The 20520-nt window shown below is 34.2% G+C and overlaps 2 protein-coding genes across 2 annotated transcripts in view; one reads left to right on the top strand and one right to left on the bottom strand.

The window, feature by feature from the left end:
- The first annotated feature begins 116 nt into the window (after positions 1-116).
- LOC119836529 lies at positions 117-10390 on the top strand. Its single transcript, XM_038361904.1, has 2 exons — positions 117-473; positions 10132-10390. The coding sequence occupies exons 1-2, from the start codon at positions 245-247 to the stop codon at positions 10224-10226; spliced, it is 324 nt and encodes a 107-aa protein (XP_038217832.1). The 5' UTR covers positions 117-244; the 3' UTR covers positions 10227-10390.
- A 2007-nt stretch (positions 10391-12397) lies between these two features.
- The window catches only part of LOC119836507 (KAT8 regulatory NSL complex subunit 2), a 10351-nt gene continuing 2228 nt past the window's right edge, over positions 12398-20520 (bottom strand). Inside the window, exons 5-12 of the mRNA XM_038361869.1 lie at positions 19910-20023; positions 19098-19195; positions 18431-18590; positions 17834-17997; positions 17002-17147; positions 16104-16241; positions 15416-15547; positions 12398-14200 (exon numbers count right to left, since the gene is read on the bottom strand). Coding sequence (XP_038217797.1) covers positions 14084-14200; positions 15416-15547; positions 16104-16241; positions 17002-17147; positions 17834-17997; positions 18431-18590; positions 19098-19195; positions 19910-20023 — 1069 coding nt within the window. The 3' untranslated portion in view covers positions 12398-14083. The remainder of the gene's footprint in view (positions 14201-15415; positions 15548-16103; positions 16242-17001; positions 17148-17833; positions 17998-18430; positions 18591-19097; positions 19196-19909; positions 20024-20520) is intronic.

The raw sequence follows: 20520 nt of genomic DNA, 5'->3' as shown, positions 1-20520 counted from the left end.
AATAAAGCAATTTATTGTTATTGACCAGTATCAATTTATCTATAGTATTATCTGTGGAATTGGTATCAAACGTCAATAATAAGCTAAAGAAGTCTTTACTAAACAATTTGAAAAATAATCAATCGCGAAATCTTATACTCTGCACTCCACACTAAGCCAACCCAATTATCAACATGTCATTATAATACCAACCTTATTACGCCGTGGACTCTTTTAAGAATTAAAAAATAAATAAAATTCAAAAATGGAAGGCGAGGTGGTTAATGAAGATTTACAAAGAATAAGCGACATGCTTGATTCAGACACACCACCGTCAAAAAAGGAATTGTTAGACATGTTGAATTCAGCTGAAATAGACGAAGAAGTGCGCGAGAGTTTGCGCAGCATGCTGACCGGCGACGTGCCACAGGTTTTTGGCGCTTACGGGACGGTGTTAGGGGTGGTTTTTGTGTTCCTCATATTCTTTGTGATGCGTAAGTCAAGTTTTCTATTATCAAATATGAATTAGCAACCCTTGACTCTTTTTTCAAACGGTCAACAAATCAGAATGACAGTGTTCACAAGAAATTATAATTCATCGAATCAAGCTTTACACAGCGGTTTCTGTAGTGCAAAGAAATAATGTAAAAACCGCATCGTTATGACGTGAAAGGCTGACAAACATATTTTTACACCATATGTTTAAGAAATTGTGTTAATGAAACTCATCATTAATTTAAACTGTAAATAATTAACTTATGAAATATTTCAATTCCATTGATTGACTTCGTTTTCTGGAACTTTCGAAAATATAATCCTATTTTATTATATGTTTATTTAGGCCCTCGACATATTTTTGTTGATGGCTCTAAAAGGGGACTTTTATCGTATAAAAACGTCATGGTCATATTATTATCGTATGGTTATCATTTTCCTGCAGTTTTTTATTCGATTTGTCATAATTGTGACCTGGTTTCGCTTATAGAATTTCAGTTTTTGACCGAATTCAAGACAAGATTATCAGTTCGACTGTATTATTTTGGGTTTGTTGTCTAAGACTCTTTTTATGTGAAAACGGATGCCTCCTGTGTCCCAAACGAATATAGGTGGAATAGTGAATTATTCAACTTTTAATGTAATCTTCATACTTCGAAAGTTGTTTCAAATGCACAACTTATGTGATAAGATACGCAGACGAAACTGCAATATGCCCTCGGCCTTGTGACCCACAATTTCTAGATAACGAAGTTTTGACATACACTGTAATGTTATATAATAAAATCTAAATAATATTATTAATGCGAAAGGCTATTTGTTTGTCTTTCCCGGCGCAGCGCATAAGATTGTGCCTGAAGATAGATGGGAGGCTAGAGAGTGACATAGGCTATCTTTAACCACGGAGAAACATCTCAATCCAATGGGAATTTCCTTTGGGCTCGCAGGGGGAAAGCAAGTTACCTATATGTATAACTAGCTGCGCCCCGCGCCTATACCCGCGTAAGTTCATATCCCGTAGGAATATCGGGGCTAAAAAGTTGCCTATGTGTTATTCCAATTGTCCAGCTATCTACATGCCAAATTTCATTGCCATCGGTTCAGTAGTTTTTGCGTGAAAAAGTAAAAAAAATCACATACACATACAAACTTTCGCATTTATAATAATAGTAGGACATAACATTAAAATTACATGATCACCGACTATACATATGTGGGCCCGTTTCTGAACGACAATATGTACTATGGTTTCATTCACATTTCGTTTCACGGGAATGAAATAGTTTTGCGATAAGTTTTTAAATATAGTTTATATCTCAATGTGTGTTGTATAAAAGCTACTTTTTATCTGTAATATTTCTATAAAAAAACAGTGATCCGCATATGCTATATATATATATATATATATATATATATATATATATATATATATATATATATATATATATATATATATATATATATATATATATATATATATATATATATATATATATATATATATATATATATATATATATATTAAACTATAATATTTTTCTTTTGCTTTTGCACTATCCCAGAACTTCGTACATTTCCTTTCCTACTAGGTTGCCTGGCAGAGATTGTTGTTAAGCAATAAGGCCGCCTCTTGTACAATCAATGTCTTTTTTTCTGTTTAGTGTGCTCTTGTTGTTTCTTTCTAAATTTGTACAATAAAGGATTTTAAATAAATAAATATAAATGCCATTGAGTTATACGGGTACGCCACATGCAGGACACCCTGTATATATAATTATTGAATGAAATATTTGCGTTATATAAGTTAATTATGAAGGAATTGTTTCAGCGAGATAAGCTCAAGTCGCATTATCTTCACGAAAACCGAATTCCTATAACATTGATAAGGAATTGTATTACGTGTATGATAGAGACTGGCTATTTCTCCTTGCTACTAACATCTCAATATACCTACGTCTCTGTGTTGATTTTATTTATAACTGCTTGTTCGACCGTAGTACGTATATAGCCTTTTGCACTCGGGCATGACTTTCAAATTGACCGCCTCCTTGATACAGTGGTTAACGCATGAGCGTAGTACCGAGGAGTCCTGGCTTCAATTCCCGGTGGGGACGCACAAAAAAAATATCTCGGTCTGGCAGGACACAGAAGGCTGATCACCTACTTGTCCGTAGAGAAAATCGACCAGTGAAACAGATGTTCATCATCTGCCCCATACCCCACTAGGAGACGCGGGACTTTACTTTTATGACTTTCAAATCCAACAGTGCAAGAATTCTTGAAATCGGTCCATTGTCAGCGAGCAGAAAGAAGATTTATAAAATAGTCTGTTAAAGCTCAGATTTGTGAAAATCATGGATGTTATCATTATAGTATGATAGAATATTCTAGCCCCTATTGACTAGTATTAAAACGTAATTTGATGAATTATACTTGAAACACATATACATGAGAAATTTTTGAAAGAATAGAAAAAATTTGATCACGAGGCAGGATTCGAACCTGCGTATCTTGCCTAACCGTAGCAACGCCTAGCCTCTCGGCCACCTGTGATCCTGCCACAGTAAACGAATTTCTTCTACTCTTTCGGTTTCATGTGCCTAACACCCCACGCCATCAATTGAGATGATTAAGAACCATCACAACCAATACGAAACATTATTTCAATGATTACAATATTGTATCGATGGAACGCGGCCTTTGTTAAAATTAATTTTTAGTTTTATAGCATTGAAATGCTTTATAAATGAGAATTTTTTGAAAGAATAGAAAAAATACATGTTTATGGATGTCGCATTGATTTTCAATTGCTACTTCGATTACGTGACAGAGATAGGCCGTGCAGTGTCGATAGGGGCAGTACCAACGGAACAACAGGTCAGGCTGAAACACAGGGCGACTCAAGAAAGAATGCCATGAAGGGCCAAACTAGACAGAACTATAATTTTTCCTCCAATGCCCCAATGCTCGAGACTCAAATACATAATGCCGACACGACAAGAACGCAGTTAAAGAAGCACGTGTTAGAAAAAACTTTACCGTCTTCGTCTACACAATCTTATAACTATTATTATTTGTTTTATTTCTTAACAAATTTCTTATCTTGACAAATAATATTATCTAGTAGCAGCAATTAATTGATTACATTTAATTAATCTTTGATTAGGTTTTGATTGTAGCGCGTGTGTTTGTAAAGTGTGGTAAGTATTAATAAAATTGTTGTGAATAGTATTTTCGCTTTCTATTGTTATATTTTCAAAAACTCATCTCGTTACTATTAAGGGACACTGTATTTGTATAAACAAATGTATAGAATGTGTAATTATACTTTAATGATGACAATTATAGTAGCCTAGGTGCTATTACCCAATAGCTTTTGTCCTCTATGTGGGACAATCTCTCACGAATGTCACTTGCATAAGAGGCTGTCCTAGCAAAGTCAGACAATTCATGTTGGAAATCTGTGATGAACAGACACCCCAGAGCTTACACTTCACATCACTCGGAGACTATATATTGACTAATTCACTTCCTCGGTAGATATCAAACATGGCGGACGATCCATTGAATATCAAGAACTTCGTGACAGAGAAGCTATCGGAATCCATGCAGAATGTGGATGTTATGTCATTGCTACAGAACCTCGCGGCCTCAGAGAATGCCCAGGGCGAAATCAAGGAGAGATTGACCAGCATTATGACGCAGTTCAGCTCGATGTCTGATGGCGAGAAAGAAGTATTTATGGCGTATGTAAAACAATTGCTGACGAAGAAACTGGAGACGCATCTGCGGAACAATCCGCCAGATCTCAGCCAGGTGGAGGAAGCTTTGACAGGAGCTGTGAAGGAACAGCTGATGTATGCAGCGGTGATCATTTTCGTGGTCATCGTTCTAGTTGGTATGGATTTGTTGTTTGCTTTGTGGTGTATTTCTTTGGGATTAGGTATCTGATAGACTTTGTTACTCTATGTGGTATTTCTATATACTATCTAACCACAGAACAGATCATAGCAGTGGGCGAGGAAGGCGCACCGCTCATATTTGAAAAAGCTCGCAATATGAGCATTTTTATATATGACAGAACGACACAGTCGAGAAATCAGATTGAAAATTATATATTGCTTGCAATGTATGAAAACCATCTTGTAATAAGCGAACGGTCGCGCATTGTAGAGCGTTCATTGTGATTCAGTCGGGATTGACAAATGTGTTGGAGTTAAATATTGGGAGAAAAGCGTCAATAATCATTCTGAAACAAAACAGCAACTATTTCTTTTCTAACCTCTTATCAGTTCTGTGCATCTAACTATGAGAGCTCGTCGATTGAGTGAGTGTGAGTTTGTTCCATATTTCTTGTCTTTGCGATCATACTTGATCAATAAAATATAAGATCTCTTACGTTAATGACCAGGGTTAATTGGAACTCACTGGCGTAGTAATTCGGCCAGGAAACACTATCTCATATAAAATGTTATGTGGAAGTTATAGTTTTAATACGGCTTTAAGCTATTTGGATAAGATATAATGATGGTATACATGTACATATAACAATCCTGTGTAAATACTAATTATGACGTCAATCTATAGAAATGGAACATGTAAAGTAGTTTTATCCTATATTCACTATATCGAAAACATGATTTTATATTTTAATAGTAAATACATTTAAAAGCTACTTTCGCTATAAATACAAAACTGTATTCGTGGCTTCATAAATATATTATTTTAGATACAACCGAATGAAAAATATTAGGTTTCTTCTTTAAATCCATATCGTCCTTTTAGTGATCCATGGTCGTAGTGGAGTACTTTTACTTATTATCATCATCATCATCATCATCAGCCTATCTCTGTTCTCACTGCAGAGACGCAGCTTTCCTATTTAGGGTACAGGCTATAATCCACCACGCTGGCTAAGTGCGGGTTGGCAGATGTCACATGTTGTCGAACTTTTGATTCTTCGACATGCTGGTTTCCCACCTGGTTTTTTGAGCAGTGGTGGTGCAGTCATGTAGATAATGGGCAGATTAAATCAATTTAAACCAATCACCAATCATTATTATTCATCTCATTCGGCCTTTCGAAACATTCTTGAGAAAAAGTTCCTGAATGATATGATTATAGACTGCTAGAGTTTGATGTATTTTGTTCCTATTTTCAATTCAGGTGTCCAAAATTAGGTAATCTGACGACTCTCGTATAAGCATTATCAATATATCGATATCAACAAGGATAGGCGTGATGTTCCCATTCAGTTATCGAGTTGCTTATCTATTTCCATATAATTTCGAAATCACGAAAAAATTGGTAAGCCAAAACATTTCACCAAGTCTTGTCTACACACACATCATATATACTAACAATATAAAGATGAAGTGTTTGTTTGAAGATGCTAATTTCAAGAACTCTGCTGATAGTTTTTTTATAATTTTTTTTCATCGTTGAATCATTGCATATAAATCCCAAATATCATCAATTATAAGTCAATTTAGCACAAAATTGCCAACCAAGGGAAAACAATTTCTTATTTAGAGCTAGGTAGCTTTGACTTAGTCATTTAAAGGGTCTAATGGCTGTAATAAAAAAAACTCCACAAGCGCGATGCAGGATTTCCACCGCAACAGATTGAATTATTTCTGTAAATAGAACACTTGGCGCCACAGATGCTTGATTTGGTTTCATTTTAAAAAAGGGCAATGTAGATATTTAATTATTCATTAACTGTTCTGTGAAATTAAAATACTATTAGAAGTTTTGCTATATGCATAATGAAGTTTAAGTTTTTGGGTACATCGGTATTCAATGAAGTTCAGTGTATTATGTTGTGTATGCTTCTTTAAAAACGAATACAAATTAATTTGATTTTGCAAGGTAGGTGCCCACTTCTTTTCCCTAATTATTTTTTGTGTTTTATTTATTATAACTACAATTACTTACCTATTATCAGTTATTACAAATATCAATATATGCAAAATTTATTATTAACAATCATTGCTACATAAAAAATGATAAATAAAAAAAATGCCAAGATTTAATTACTCGAGATTCTTTGTTTATAAGATTCAACTACAAACTCACATCATTTGATTAGCACATAATGACATAAAGTATTTAAATTATGATATTTTAACTTTTTAACAGTTGCCAGCTTTATGCAGTACATACTAGATGGCGCTGATTTAAATGTACGATTTTTTAAAAACTCGCCACAATGCAAGATAGAACATATAAAAGTATTGTAAACATGAATAAAAACGCAATATTAATATTAAACTGTACGAAAAATAATACTAATTTCTCATTTGACATTGTCCACTATCAGTAACGTAATCAAGTTTATATTATACTTGCAATACGTATCTTAGTTTATTATTATTTAGTTATCTAAAGGTGTAGGTGCCGCGGTGAGTGTGATAAAATTATATTAAACGTCGATGATATTATGTTGTTTTGATGTGCGTTTTTTTTTTAATAAGATAAAGCTCCATTTATATTGATAGTTTTTTTGCGATAATCCGTGTGCGATCGAGCCCCATTTTAAATTATAATATAGTGTTCTTATAAATATAAATATAAAACAAGTGTCGTCACTCGTTATATAGATGAGCATTTATTTCTTTTTTTTTTTTCATTTTCTTTTATATATAATCAAAGTGTTACAATGAAATAAATGAATTATAGTTTTTTTGCGTGATACAGTTTGATACAGAAATTTAAAGGTAACTGGAATATATTTGAGTATTCATTATTTATGAGTCTATACGTGTTTGGTTCATGAAAAGAATGACGGTAATTACATGATGAAATATTAAATATAAATTTGGTTAATAGAGTAAATGAAAAATATGCAGAAATGAAATAAAAAAATGTCTAGTTATTTTTAAGTGAATTAAAAAGCACAGAGCTTATAATACAATATGTTCAAGATTGAATTCACAGATTCGCAATCGTCTCACTTCACAGAGGCTTCACTTCATAAATATTTTAGAGAAAAAAACATTTAAATGAATTGAAAGTTCTAAAAAACCTTTTTTTAGGATAAATAAGAATCGTCAACGGTTCACAGTCGAAAGTTCTGAGGTGACATACATAAAAAATACAGTCTCATTTAGAAGCCCTCTCGTTTTTGAAGTCGGTTACAAACTTATAAGAATACGGTTAAAAATAAACGATAGGACAATGTTGCAAATTGGCACGTTATTGATATAAAGCCAAATGAAATATCAACTATTCTTATGTCATGGAATTATAATCAGACACACGAGTTATTCTAGTACTGTAATAAGTTTTGATAATTGCTACAATTTTAAAGTGCATTGTTAATGGTAAAGGTTAAAATGTTCTAAATTAATCTATACAAATACAAAAGTAGCTTTCAGTATAAATTATTATTAAAGATACAATAAAGTTCATGGAAAATTAAATGAAATGATTAAATCATGATTCTTTTCCTTCTTTGAAAAGCAGACTCTCTAAAAATACATTGAAAATAAAAGTTTATATCAAATCAAACTATTAACCAAAACCTTATTTATTTTTTATTAACTCTATTGTTCGTTATTTATACCGCTAATGTAAATACCGTCATATATATTCAAATCATACTAAAAATTACGAAAAACCAACCTTAAAAATACATCTTTCCACGAAGATAATGGACACAGAGCAGAAGATAGGCGAAGTGGTCACGGAGGCGGTGAAAAATTCCGACGTGGTGTCGATGCTGCAACAGATTGTAGCCACATCCCCCAGCGATGAACAATCCGAGGAGATCAGGGAGAAGATCCAGAATGTTCTGGAACGTTATAACAATATGGACGACGTAGATAAGGAGATGTTCGTCAATCAGCTGAAAGAAGCGCTGGCTACGAAACTGTCTATGAAATTGAGGGACAATGTCTATAATGCTGAAGATGGAGCATCTTACGTCCCCGTTTTGGTTGCTGGCCTGTTGATATTTTTGGTCCTTGGTATGATTATATCTAATGTCATTTGTTTATGTCGCAGGCATGCAGTTCATTAAATGGCTAGGTTTAGGTCGTTGAAGCACATTTAATAAAGAGGCTAGGCTCTTAATTAAACAGGTGATTAAGCTAGTTGGTTGGCATACATATTGCTAGAATGAATTATAACATTGTTGAATATAGGTCTCTGGGCATCTGGCAAGTATTGATTAGGGTTCCGAACCCAAAAGGGCTAATCAAAACCCTAATCACGTTTTGGTGAATAGGACTAACTAAGACTTCTCTGTCTATCTATCCGTCCGTCTGTCAATAGGCTGTACATATGGAACCGCGTTACACAGTTGAAGTTCTCAGGGATGATGTATATCTGTTGACGCTATAGCAGAGGTTAAATATGATTGGCACGGTCAAAAATTGGATGTTTTGACTATTTCTGCAGTTGCTTTTTAGCTGATTTTTACGGAACCCTTATTGACGCGAGTCTAACTCGCACTTATTTTTTTTAAACGTATTCAACTCCGCATAGATGAATCAGAAACTTCAAAATTAGGCACCACCAGTCCAGAAATATCGGGAGAAGAATTCCAATAATTACCTCAGTATTTGGTCTTTTAATTAATATTATTTTTCTTGTGTTGCTGTATTTGAATTTAATAAATATATGTATGTATGCAGAGCATGACACGTGCTTAGTAATGTAAAACACTGATTATCTTATAAGTATTACGTAGGTACTCTATCACCAGATATGAAATTAAAATAAGCTTGAAAGATTTGAAAGAATTATTTATTACAACGGATCTTTTATAAATATTAGATATATATAGAATAATGCCTTTTCAGATAGTGAAATAAGTATTTCTTATTTCACCATTTGAAAAGGCATTGTGTACCTCCAAACATATATGTAATAATAGGTTTTTTTATGTCATAGGCGGCAATGGAGCTAATGGTAAGCGCTACCACCGCACATGAACATTTGCAGAGGCGTAAGGTCAATAGCAGACCTTTCGCCTCTACAAATGGATTGCCGAATTTAATTGGGAAGGGATTAGGAAAGTATTGATTAGAGGAATACCTTTTTTCCTAAAGGACTGGTAAGGGTAAGGAAAAGGCATATCCTTTTCCTCCGGCTCCCCCACTTACCGTACGAAACACAATATTTAACGCCGGTTTTTTGTGGGGGTGTGGTATTTCCTATACATAGGTATCGATAGCGATAAAACGAGGTCGGGATATAAAAGAGTTACGAGCCTACAGACGCGATTACCTGAAATGTAACTCAAAACGTGGGTAGCATGACCTGCCACGTTGTCCCCCCTTTCTTCTCCACTGGGGAAAGTCTTGCATAAATTCTCACGGCCCCCGGGGAAGAAGCCGTGGGTTATGTTGGATTCCTTCCGACAAAAACCCCACTGTGTTCAGTCGAGCCGCTTAAGTGCCACGGAAGCTGGTTATTATTTATCCGGATAAGATGTTGTCACGACCTGTATAAGTCTGCCGCACCCCGTACTGAGCGTTTCCACATCGCGCGCCGGCCAAAACCGGACGAGTCAAAACGAAGCCTATGCCTTTTGCCTAGGTTTCAAACTATGTAACAAGATTCATCAAAAACGGTTCAAGCATTATATAATAAAAACAAACGTACACACATTACTACTTATTAATAATTAAAAAAATATCTTGTTTTCAGTATTCTTCGGCTACAAATTATACAAATCGATAAAGGAGAAGGAGAAGAAACGAGAAGAGAAGAAAAAGCAGAAACAAATGAAAAAGAAGAAGTAAATTACTTTTGAACGTTGGTTCAATGAAAATTGTAATGTCTGAGGTGTTGTTATTAAGTTTAGAAACAGATATTTATGTAATGTAAAACGTATTTGTATAGAATAATGTATAAACCGTACACAATACCTGAATATATCAATATTTAAGAGTAGAAATGTACAAAATTTATGAGATTTTTGTGAATTTTTTTGCCTGCTGCATCTGCTTATATTTTGACTTTATAATGAGCTAGAATGTAAATAAATTTTAAATCTATTAATTTTTATTTTTATTATTATTGTTCGAGGTACATTTATAATATAGTAACATTTTAATGTGAAAATGGACATACACTATTAAATGTCACTTAGACACAAAAAAATCTATTCTTGCCAACTTTTTATACATGCAATCCTTCTTGCCATATCAATTTGATATTTAATTTATTTCTTCATTCTCTGTCCAGTTACTGTATATTAAAATAAATTATATATTTTTATGTGTTTTACTGGTTTTATGATGTATCAAATCTCAAACATTATAATTAAAACGACTGATGTAATTCTTTAATAAGTTAAATATATTTTTATTTATGATGTTTTGTTTTTTTCTCTACATTTTACTAATTTATGGTGACTCACAAATTTTCCCAAATTAAAATTTAATTATTTGAAATCTCATCATTTTCATCAAATTAACTTATTAGAAGTAGTTATTACAAATAATTATTTATTTAATATAGATTATACATTTCTGTGACTTCTGAAATTAATGGAGCATATGGCCTCTTCACTTTTTTAATAACATAATCAACTGTATTGGGTCCTATGCAACTTTGAAATGAATTTTTATCATCTTGATTTTATTTATTAGATGTAATTTAAAAATAGAAAGTACTCTGCGAATGTAAGTCCATCAAAGTTTTATTTTTCAATCCAAACTAGTATTAGCATTTAAATTCATTCCAATAAATCTATAACTGTAAATACTTAGCTAGAAATTATATAAGATTATTTGTACAATGACAATTTAATTCCTTTATTCGCAAACCCATACTTTTCAAATGTTTTTTCCACTATAAAACATTTATACATTGCACGAATGTTTGCGCGCAAGTGATTGACCTGAATAGTTATTATTAATAATTTAAAATATTCGCATCTTTTTAGTAAACATTCCCATGGGTTTCTATGAGGTGAATTAATTAAAGTAGCTTTGTTCTATGAGATATTTCAAAACGTAATTTCCTATTTATATCAATGTATTAAATATAAAAGTATTAATAGATTTAAGTTTATCGAATTATTTTTATAAATAGCGTAAAATATAGGTTAATAAATGTGTTTATTTTAATGTTGTTGGTTTATTTAATTACCTAAAAATCCATATACTTAATGACGATATTGGTGATCCGTTCACCAAATGAAAATGCAAGGCAAATAATGTACATAATATTATATGTTAGGGTTGCTTTTTATTTTGTTTGATGTTATTTCAGTTTCACGAGAAAACTTCAGATAAGCATACGACACAATTTCAGTTCAGAATCATCTAAGATGTGTTACAAACTGACAAATTACAATATTTTGATGACTGTATTGATTACAAGACACATCCTGGTTCCACCCGGATATCAAGATTCCTGTTTTATCCCAAGTTAAAATTTAATGGGTATAAAAAGTCTTAACACCCAAGTCTATGTAAGTCTAAGCTGACTGTATACCAAATTTCATCAAAATCCGTTCCGTACCAAATTTCATCAAAAAGTAGTTTCAGCGTGATGGATGGACAAACATCCAAACAAATAAACTTTCACATCTATAATATTATTTATAGTGGGATTGGTTGGTTAAATCTCAGCTTGCACTTATTACATTATAATAAATTGTAAACCTAATAAAAAACTGTCTGTGTAAACCAGTCATAGGTACACATATTCACATTTGTTCACCTGATTGAATTCTCTGTAAGACCAAGTAGATAGTTGAAACCATGCTAGATTTATTATTTTTATTTTAAAACGGAACATTTTTTTTAAACATCATCGGGAATTAAAACAGGGGCCTCTCAATCCGAGATCGAGAAGCCTCGTCAAATTTCGTAGATTTATATGCTTAAAACCAATACATATAAATGTTATATCCGTTTAAAAACATTTTTTTTTTTTTGAAGGAGTTCTAATAAAGAGAAAATTAATATTTCAGATCATTTATTTAACATTACACAACAATACTTTGGTAAGCAAATGGCAAATAAATTACATAAATTGATTTGTGCAAAAGCCATTTAACATTTACAGTAATATTCTCTTAAATAAAACTATTCTTTACTCACATTTTCACAATATATACTTTACTCATTACTTAAAGTATGAGACTATCTGTATAATTTTTTTTTACCTGCCCCAGATTAGAAGAGGAAATGGTGAGTTACCATGACATTTTACAGCAATACTAATTCCAGTGTGGGAAAAGGACAAAGCTACCATAAAGGACATCTAGGACATCAAATTTTAACACTAGACACACTTTAAACACTAGAATTAGTACTGCTTTAAGACTGAAGTATTAAAGCACTATGTAACTGAAGACTGAAGTATTAATCCACACAATAGTAACCCTCCATAGTCAAAAACCTTTGTGGAACTAAACCATTATAATTACAGTAGAACAGAAAATACTACACTCGAAAAATGTTTCTGCATAGGGATGTCTCTTATACACACAAAAAATTAAAAAAAGAGTTTCAATTCGATTGCTGAGATGGGACAATTTGTCTCACCTCTGTTGGTACAAAAATTTAATACAATAAAACTTATTACATTCTCATAGAAATTAATAAAAAATATTATTACATTCATATTAATTTTTTGCCTTTGGTACCCCATTGATAAATTTTCAGAGGAAAAAAAGTTAATGCTATTATAAGAAATTCATTCAATAACTAGACGGGTAGAGTTTAACCTTACATGGGATCTTAGATCTTAAGTTTTGGAGCTGTGTCAGATATTTAACAAATTTAACTCATTTACAAATCTTACATTAAGTTGTTATAATTTTAATATTGTTTAAGCCTCATATTTCCAGATGGCGCTCTGGATTCATAATCTGAATTAACATTATCAATTCAGACAGACTGAGTTAAAATGGAATATCACTAAGCTCCATGTACATTCTGCTTTTTCAGATGATGAATTTCTTAGATTGATCATTAAGTATATACTAACAAGTGTTCTGAATTCCAACCAAAAATAAATTAAGATTATTAATTCAGAACACACATCTTTTAAACATTTCTATCAACAACACACTCACATTCTAGAAATAACATTATGAATAAGTTGGGCTAATAAATGATAGCGGGAAGTGTTTTTTAGCTTGTAAATTTGATTTGTTGTTATGTTTGATACCAAAAATTTGTTTTATATGTAGAAAAACATTCCCGTTTTAAGGTTTTAAGGGCTACGCTTTGTAAAGTTAGTAAAAATGATCTTACTACTACTATCAATAAACAATATTTATAAAACATCATAAACACCTAGTGTTTGTGTGAACTTCATGCCTCAGGTCTCAAAAAAGAAAATTACTAAATCTACTGACAGATGTTACGTTAAGAAACACACCCAGAATATGGCCTATATATATTAAGAGCATTAAATGTTTAAATACAATAGGTCTTTAAAAGGCGATTCCTAATTAATTAATTAATTTAATATTAGCATACTACAACTGAGCTTACCCACTATTCTAAATGCATGCTTCTTTTGTCTCACACATTAAATTTTCATTCAATTCACTAATATTCACTGTTTTACACAATTTTTCACATCACATCAGTCAATATCACAAGTTCCATACATCATATGGATAGTCCATTTGTCATTCATACGCCGCGACCTCCTGCATGATGGTCGGTTCCACCTTCTCCGGAGACATTTCATCCGCGTCAGAGTCTGATGATGAGTGGGAGTCTTCATCGCAGCTAGATTCGTCCTTCTGTAATATAAAGTTGTAATTTAATGAAAAATCTTATACAATTTAGATATCTAAGCTACTACCTTGGTATAAGTAATGTTTATGCAAGATCTATGAGTGTTTTTAAACAAGAAATTAACTTGTTTTATGTTTCAAATTTCAATTCAAAATGATTTATTGTGATTCACAGGTTATTAGGATGGTATTACATTATATTAAGTTCTACTGTATTCTGCCATATGGCGTACAATTGTCAATTTTTACATAAATAATAAATTAATAATCATATTTATATATATTTTTGTTTATACCAAGCACAAAATAACAAAGGCACGATGTGTAATTTTATTGCCCATATTAAAATTTAATAGATATGTGTCATTGTATTTAGTTCAGTCTGTTATTTATTTATGATTGGTCAAAATATTCGTTAAGTGTGTAGAATGTCATTTCAGTTAAATAATCAAACCGAGATTTCTTAAACGACGTCAGACTGGTGCATTTTCTTATGTTCAGTGGTAATTTATTATAAATAATTGCTGCCATTACAAATACGCTTTTCTGGTACAGAGCCGTTTTAACGTTGAAGCGAACTTGGAGCTGATTATAATTTCGTTCACTCAACACTTTAGTATATAATTCAGGATGGCGTTTTACATGGAGGGCTATTTCGTAGATGTATATACAGGCCAATGTTAATAATTGTAAATTTTTAAAATAGGGTCTCCAGCTCTCTGAATTCTTTAAGTTACATATTGATCGAATACAACTTTTTTGGGCTATAAATAAATTGTTAATATTAGTGGCATTTCCCCAAAAGATTATTCCGTATCTCAGCAGTGATACAACATAACCATGGTATGCAGTAACCAATGTTTTTTGATAGGCCACCTTTCCTATGTTGGATATGAGCTTGGCTTAAGACTTAAACCTGATGCAACTGAGAACAAGCTGTTTTAAGCTTGTATGTATAATATTATTATGTTTTTATAGCCATTTAGAAAATTATAATTCAATGGAGAATTTATTGACTAAAGCAATATTATTAAATATGGTTTAACCACACTTTTCTTTTTATTATTTCTAATAATAAATCTATTTTAGAATGCATTTATTTTAAACTGTATACAAAATTTAGTAAAATACTGTAGATCTTATTTTACGAAAGTGAATGACAGACAAAATCACAACAAAACGTTGTTAACAACCTGAATCTCTTTTTACCCAAAAACATACCTTCAATGTAAACGTAGTATAAGCCGGCGGTCCAGTGTGGTATCGGCAAGTGGTCGAAGGCAACGGCAGCTTGGCCACTGGCTCCCTGCAGGGCACGCCGCCACGGGGGTCGCCACATTGCTTGAAGAGCACCTGAAAAATAAAAAATAAAATTAAATAATAAAAAGACTAAAAAACAAATCATCTCACTTGCTATTATACAGAGTTTACGTAAGGAAATTATTTAATCCTGGCGATACTAACCAGGATAATAAGATACACTCATAAACTTATTGAATTGTCCTGAAAAAACCCGTGATTCTCAATCATTTCTCACAACTCGTGTCTTTATTATATTGTGTTCCTGTGTTTTAACTAGAATAAATGTGAACTAGGAAAAAGTAGGCTTTAATTGTTTCTGGTTCACTCACCACTACCACTAGACCTCCAGGACTTACAAGGTGGCATTATCACCCACTTTGAAAACTATTGCTTTAAAGCCCCGGATCAAGCTAGGCAATGACATAATATATACAGGCTTAAATTTTTTCTGGTTCTCTCACCACCCCTTCCTTGCTCGCCAGGGCCTTCCATGGGGCGTTATCACCCACTTTGACAACGACTACTATAAAAGGACTCTCGGATCAATCCATACAATGAAACAAATCGCATTTAAAATCCGTCAATATCTAGAATCTAGATGAATCACCTGTTGCCTATCGTGCAGTATGTGCCGCAAACAGTGTTTAGCGGCGGGTAGCGTGTGCGTCGAGCATCGAACTCCGCCCTCCGTGAACGTGCAGCGCCCCTGCGACGGGTTACCTCGATTCGATGGTATTTCGTTCACCTGAAAATTTTTCATAGTCATAGTCATCATCATCATCACCATCACCATCATCATCACCACCATCATCATCATCATCATCATCATCATTCCAACATATATTAATAAGCAAATTCCCTAGGGATCGAGATGTTTATAAGTCACCTCACTCGCCAAGTTCATATATTTTGTTTACAGCATAATTGGCTCTCAGGTCAAAATAGACATACTCTGGCCAGTTGCGAGTAGCAATGCCATATATATGTACCAATTGCACCAAACGGGCTGAAATTTCGCATGCAGTCACAATGGCATCCGCTAAGAAAGGATTCTGATATAAAGCTGTTTGGGTGAATATTCCCATTCTTAGTTGAATTGCAAAGCCAATTGTCTTCCAAATCTTTAATTTTTTATTACTTCCGCCTAACTTGGGTTGCTTGGAAGAAATTGCTTTTGAGCAATAAAGCCGCCCTTTGCCCTTTCCTTTCCATTTCCAATTTTTTTGTTAATTTAATTGTTTTTGTGTGCAATAAAGAATATTTCATTTCATTTCATTTTATTTCAAAGCAAATCATTTTCAAACAAGCAACTTTTGTATACATATGGTCAACCAATGGTCACTCAGAGATCAGGGACACATAGAGATAGACAGAGAGTGAGTGTGAGAGAGAAAGAGAGAGATAAATAGACCGACAAATAGAAACGCAGAGGGATATATACAGAGATATAGACACATGAAAGACGAGTCGCTATCGCATTTTAAAATTATAAAAAAAAAACTCACTTTAGCCCGCTTCTTATGCAGTTTCCTCGCCAGCACGGCGTCCACCCCGTGCCTCTTGTGGTACCCGGCGAAGGCCTTCAGCTTGCGCAGCTGCCGCCGCTCGCGCGCCGTCGGCGGCCCGCTGCGGGCCTGCGTGTTTATGCTGCCTGCAATTTATAACACAACTATTTGAGAATTTATTGTATACTAGCTGCGCCCCCCCGGTTTCACCCGCGTAAGTCTATGTCCCGTAGGAATATCGGGATAAAAATGTGTTAGTTTCGTTGTCCAGCATCTACGTGCCAAATTTCATTGCAATCGGTTGAGGTCAGTAGTTTAATACATACATACATCCATCCATACTCACAAACTTTCGCGTTTAAAATATTAGTAGGAGTAGGAAATTCTTAGTAGTTTTTGTGACTGGCTTTTGGGCAGTTACGTAGAATCTCAGTACATTTTTATTTCGTTCAAATTAATATTAAACACAGCCCCCCTTTAATTTCTAACAATATTAACATTTATTAAATACTAGCTTTTGCCCGCGGCATCGCACGCGTCAATGTGGAGTGGTTTAATAGTAGTTAGTCTATCTATTAAAAAACGACCCTCATCAAATCCGTTGCACAGTTTTCAAGATTTAAGCATACATACAAACACATAGGGACAGAGAAAGCGAAAAGCTTTTTATACTATGAAGTGGAGGTATATACAACGCCCAAAGACAGGATGGACTAGAGTGACTTGACTAATGCAATTTTTCTATTATTTAAAAATTTACCATTTATAAACCATTTCGATGCTATAAAACAGAAATATTACGACTAATAAATACATTGTGATAATAACTCACAGTACAACTCCTTCTCAGCCCGCAGCCCCTTGACATACTGGGCCCTCGCCATCTGCAGGCACACCCTTAGCCGCCCCATCTGACCTATATACGCAGTCTGCAAGGCCTTCAGCACGTCCCTCGCTTCGCGCACTGCTTCCTCGGCCGTGAACACGCCGGCACGCCTGAAATTATATTACAAACTCTTATAACTCTGTCTGTTTCTTCTTAGCACTTTATGTTTCTCTCTCTCTATTTAAAAACTCTGTCTGTTTTTGTGTGTCTTAACATATGACTGTCTCTACAACTCTATATAACGGACTTAGTGTCTGTCTATTCTTAACTACTTATATCACTCTCTATATATAACTCTGTCCGTCTTCGTGTCTGTCTCTTCCTTACCTTACCTTATATCACTCGCTCCATTTAACTCTGTCTATATTTGTATCAGTCTTAACATATGACTCTGACTGTCTTTGCGACATATCAATGATTCAACGCGTGCAAAAGAGAAGGGGGGAGAGGGGGGGGATCAGGTCAGATCACTTTCGTTACGAAACTTCTCAATGTGGGGGGGGGATCAGGTTATTTTTATGTAATAAATAACCGAACACCGACCAGAGCGGTCTCTCCTCGCACGGCGCCGGCTCGTTCTCGTCCAGGTCGAGGATATCCACGTCGGCGACCTCCACGCTGTCGCCGTCGCTGTCGCTGGCCGCCGCGCACTCCATGACGCTGCGGCACACCGACGCGTTCACGGCGGTCGATTCGATTTCCTCTGAAAATTTTAGTCGTGTGTTACGATTGTATTTTATTTATTTACTAGCGGTCCGTCCCGGCTTCGCCCGTGGTACATATATAGCCTATAGCCTCCGTCAATAAATGGGCTATCAAACACTGAAAGAATTTTTCATGTCGGACCAGTAGTTCCTCAGCTTAGTGCGTTCAAACAAACAAACTCTTCAGCTTTATAATATTTTAGTATAGATTTATTTTCTATTTACATAACGCCGCCTTGATTATGTGGTTAACGCGTGAGCGTGGAACCGAGGGGTTCTGGATTCGATTCCCAATGGGGACGCACAAACGCGCCTCTGTCTAGCAGGACACAGAGGGGTGATCACCTACTTGTCCAAAAAGAAATTCGATCAGTGAAACAGATGTATATCGTCTGCCCCATACCCCAGTATAGTACAGTAGTACATGGGACTTCACTTATTTTAATTATATTAGAGAGAGGCAGAGGCGTTAGCCGAGTCAGCTAGTAATTATATAGAATACTCACTAAACGGATCGACGGCGTGCGTAATCGGTTCGTGGTCAGCTGGATCGCTCACTACCGACACGGATGACGCACAAGACGTCGTGCGGGTACGTTCCGGCCTGAAAGTCGAGGTCAAAGTTAAAGTCAAGGTCAACGTTGAAAAAAAGTCAGGATCAGGGTCAAGGTCAAAGTCAAAGAATCACATTCACAGGTCAAAATGAAAATCAAAATCGGGTAGATAACGTACAGCTTGTGGGCTCTATTTCTAAACTTTTTATTTTCGCTTATACGGGAAGGGGCGTATATACAGTTATATTAATCTATACCAATATCATAAGCTATAAAAATAAATAATACAATTTGCTTGTACAATATTTGTCTATGCTGCGTAAGTACCAATAAAATGTCATCTCAGGAGGCGCTTACTTATATCTAAAATCTCTAGCAAGTAAAGGTTAACCCTTGTTATCCTACGATCTACTAATCCTACTAATATTATAAATGCGAAAGTTTGTAAGGATGTGTGTGTGTTTGTTGGTCTTTCACACAAAAACTACTGAACCGATTGCAATGAAATTTGGTACGTAGACAGCTGGACAACTGAAATAAGATATAGGCAACTTTTAATCCCGATATTCCTACGCGATACGGACTTACGCGGGTGAAACCGCGGGGCACAGCTAGTTTATACATAAAGTTGTAATCCGTCGATGAACTTTTAAACAACAGTTTAAATATGAATAGTAGTGACCTATAACATTTAAAACTGAGAAAAGCAAGAAATTCCTTCATTAAGATTGGGTTTTAGGTAGCCTAGGCAAATACAGACTCACCGTATATAATGCTGCAATTGATTTAACAATGTCTCAGTACTTATAACTGGTGGAGGCGGTGCCGCGCTGCGTTGTCTGTTTTGTAACGCTGCGTGTGCGTGCTCGAAGCATAAACTGAAATAAATAATTAGTTATTATAGTTATATAATAATAATTCTATAGAAAAAAAACAAGCCTAAAAATTGTTAGAACTAGACTAAATTTGAATGGGACCATACGGGAGGCACACTTTCAAAGAAACGCATCATTAAAATTCGTAGGGCACCCAGTCTAAAGATCTGAAGAAACTAAGCCAAAAAAAAAAACATGATAGAATGAATCATACTAAATAAAACCTTAGTTACTAACTGCTTAGTATTAAAAATCACTTATGACCTTAAAAGAAAACGCATAAATCTTGTTTAACATTACAAAGCCAAAAGTTTAATTTTGACAACTCTGAAAAGGTTCCTCAAGAAGTTTTTACTTAGGCAAGTAATTAAATTATTTTTTTTTGCTGTAGCAATCTGAAAAACTGAACACCAACTTTTCTATACACATTTGCAACCCTCTCAAGATATTTCACACAACTGAGTTCATATAATACAATCTATCCGCTTATTTACAGACCC

Source organism: Zerene cesonia, chromosome 24 (assembly GCF_012273895.1).
Source record: "Zerene cesonia ecotype Mississippi chromosome 24, Zerene_cesonia_1.1, whole genome shotgun sequence".
Taxonomy (NCBI): Eukaryota; Metazoa; Arthropoda; class Insecta; order Lepidoptera; family Pieridae; genus Zerene; species Zerene cesonia.
The sequence above is the reverse complement of the archived record's forward strand: the minus strand, read 5'-3'. Positions and strand labels throughout refer to the sequence as shown.

Bases quoted from the DNA above. Each gene is read 5' to 3' on its own strand.
- LOC119836529 (XM_038361904.1), top strand. From the start codon at position 245: ATGGAAGGCGAGGTGGTTAATGAAGATTTACAAAGAATAAGCGACATG. The intron at 474-10,131 runs GTAAGTCAAGTT...TCTTGTTTTCAG, and splicing joins CCTCATATTCTTTGTGATGC to TATTCTTCGGCTACAAATTA.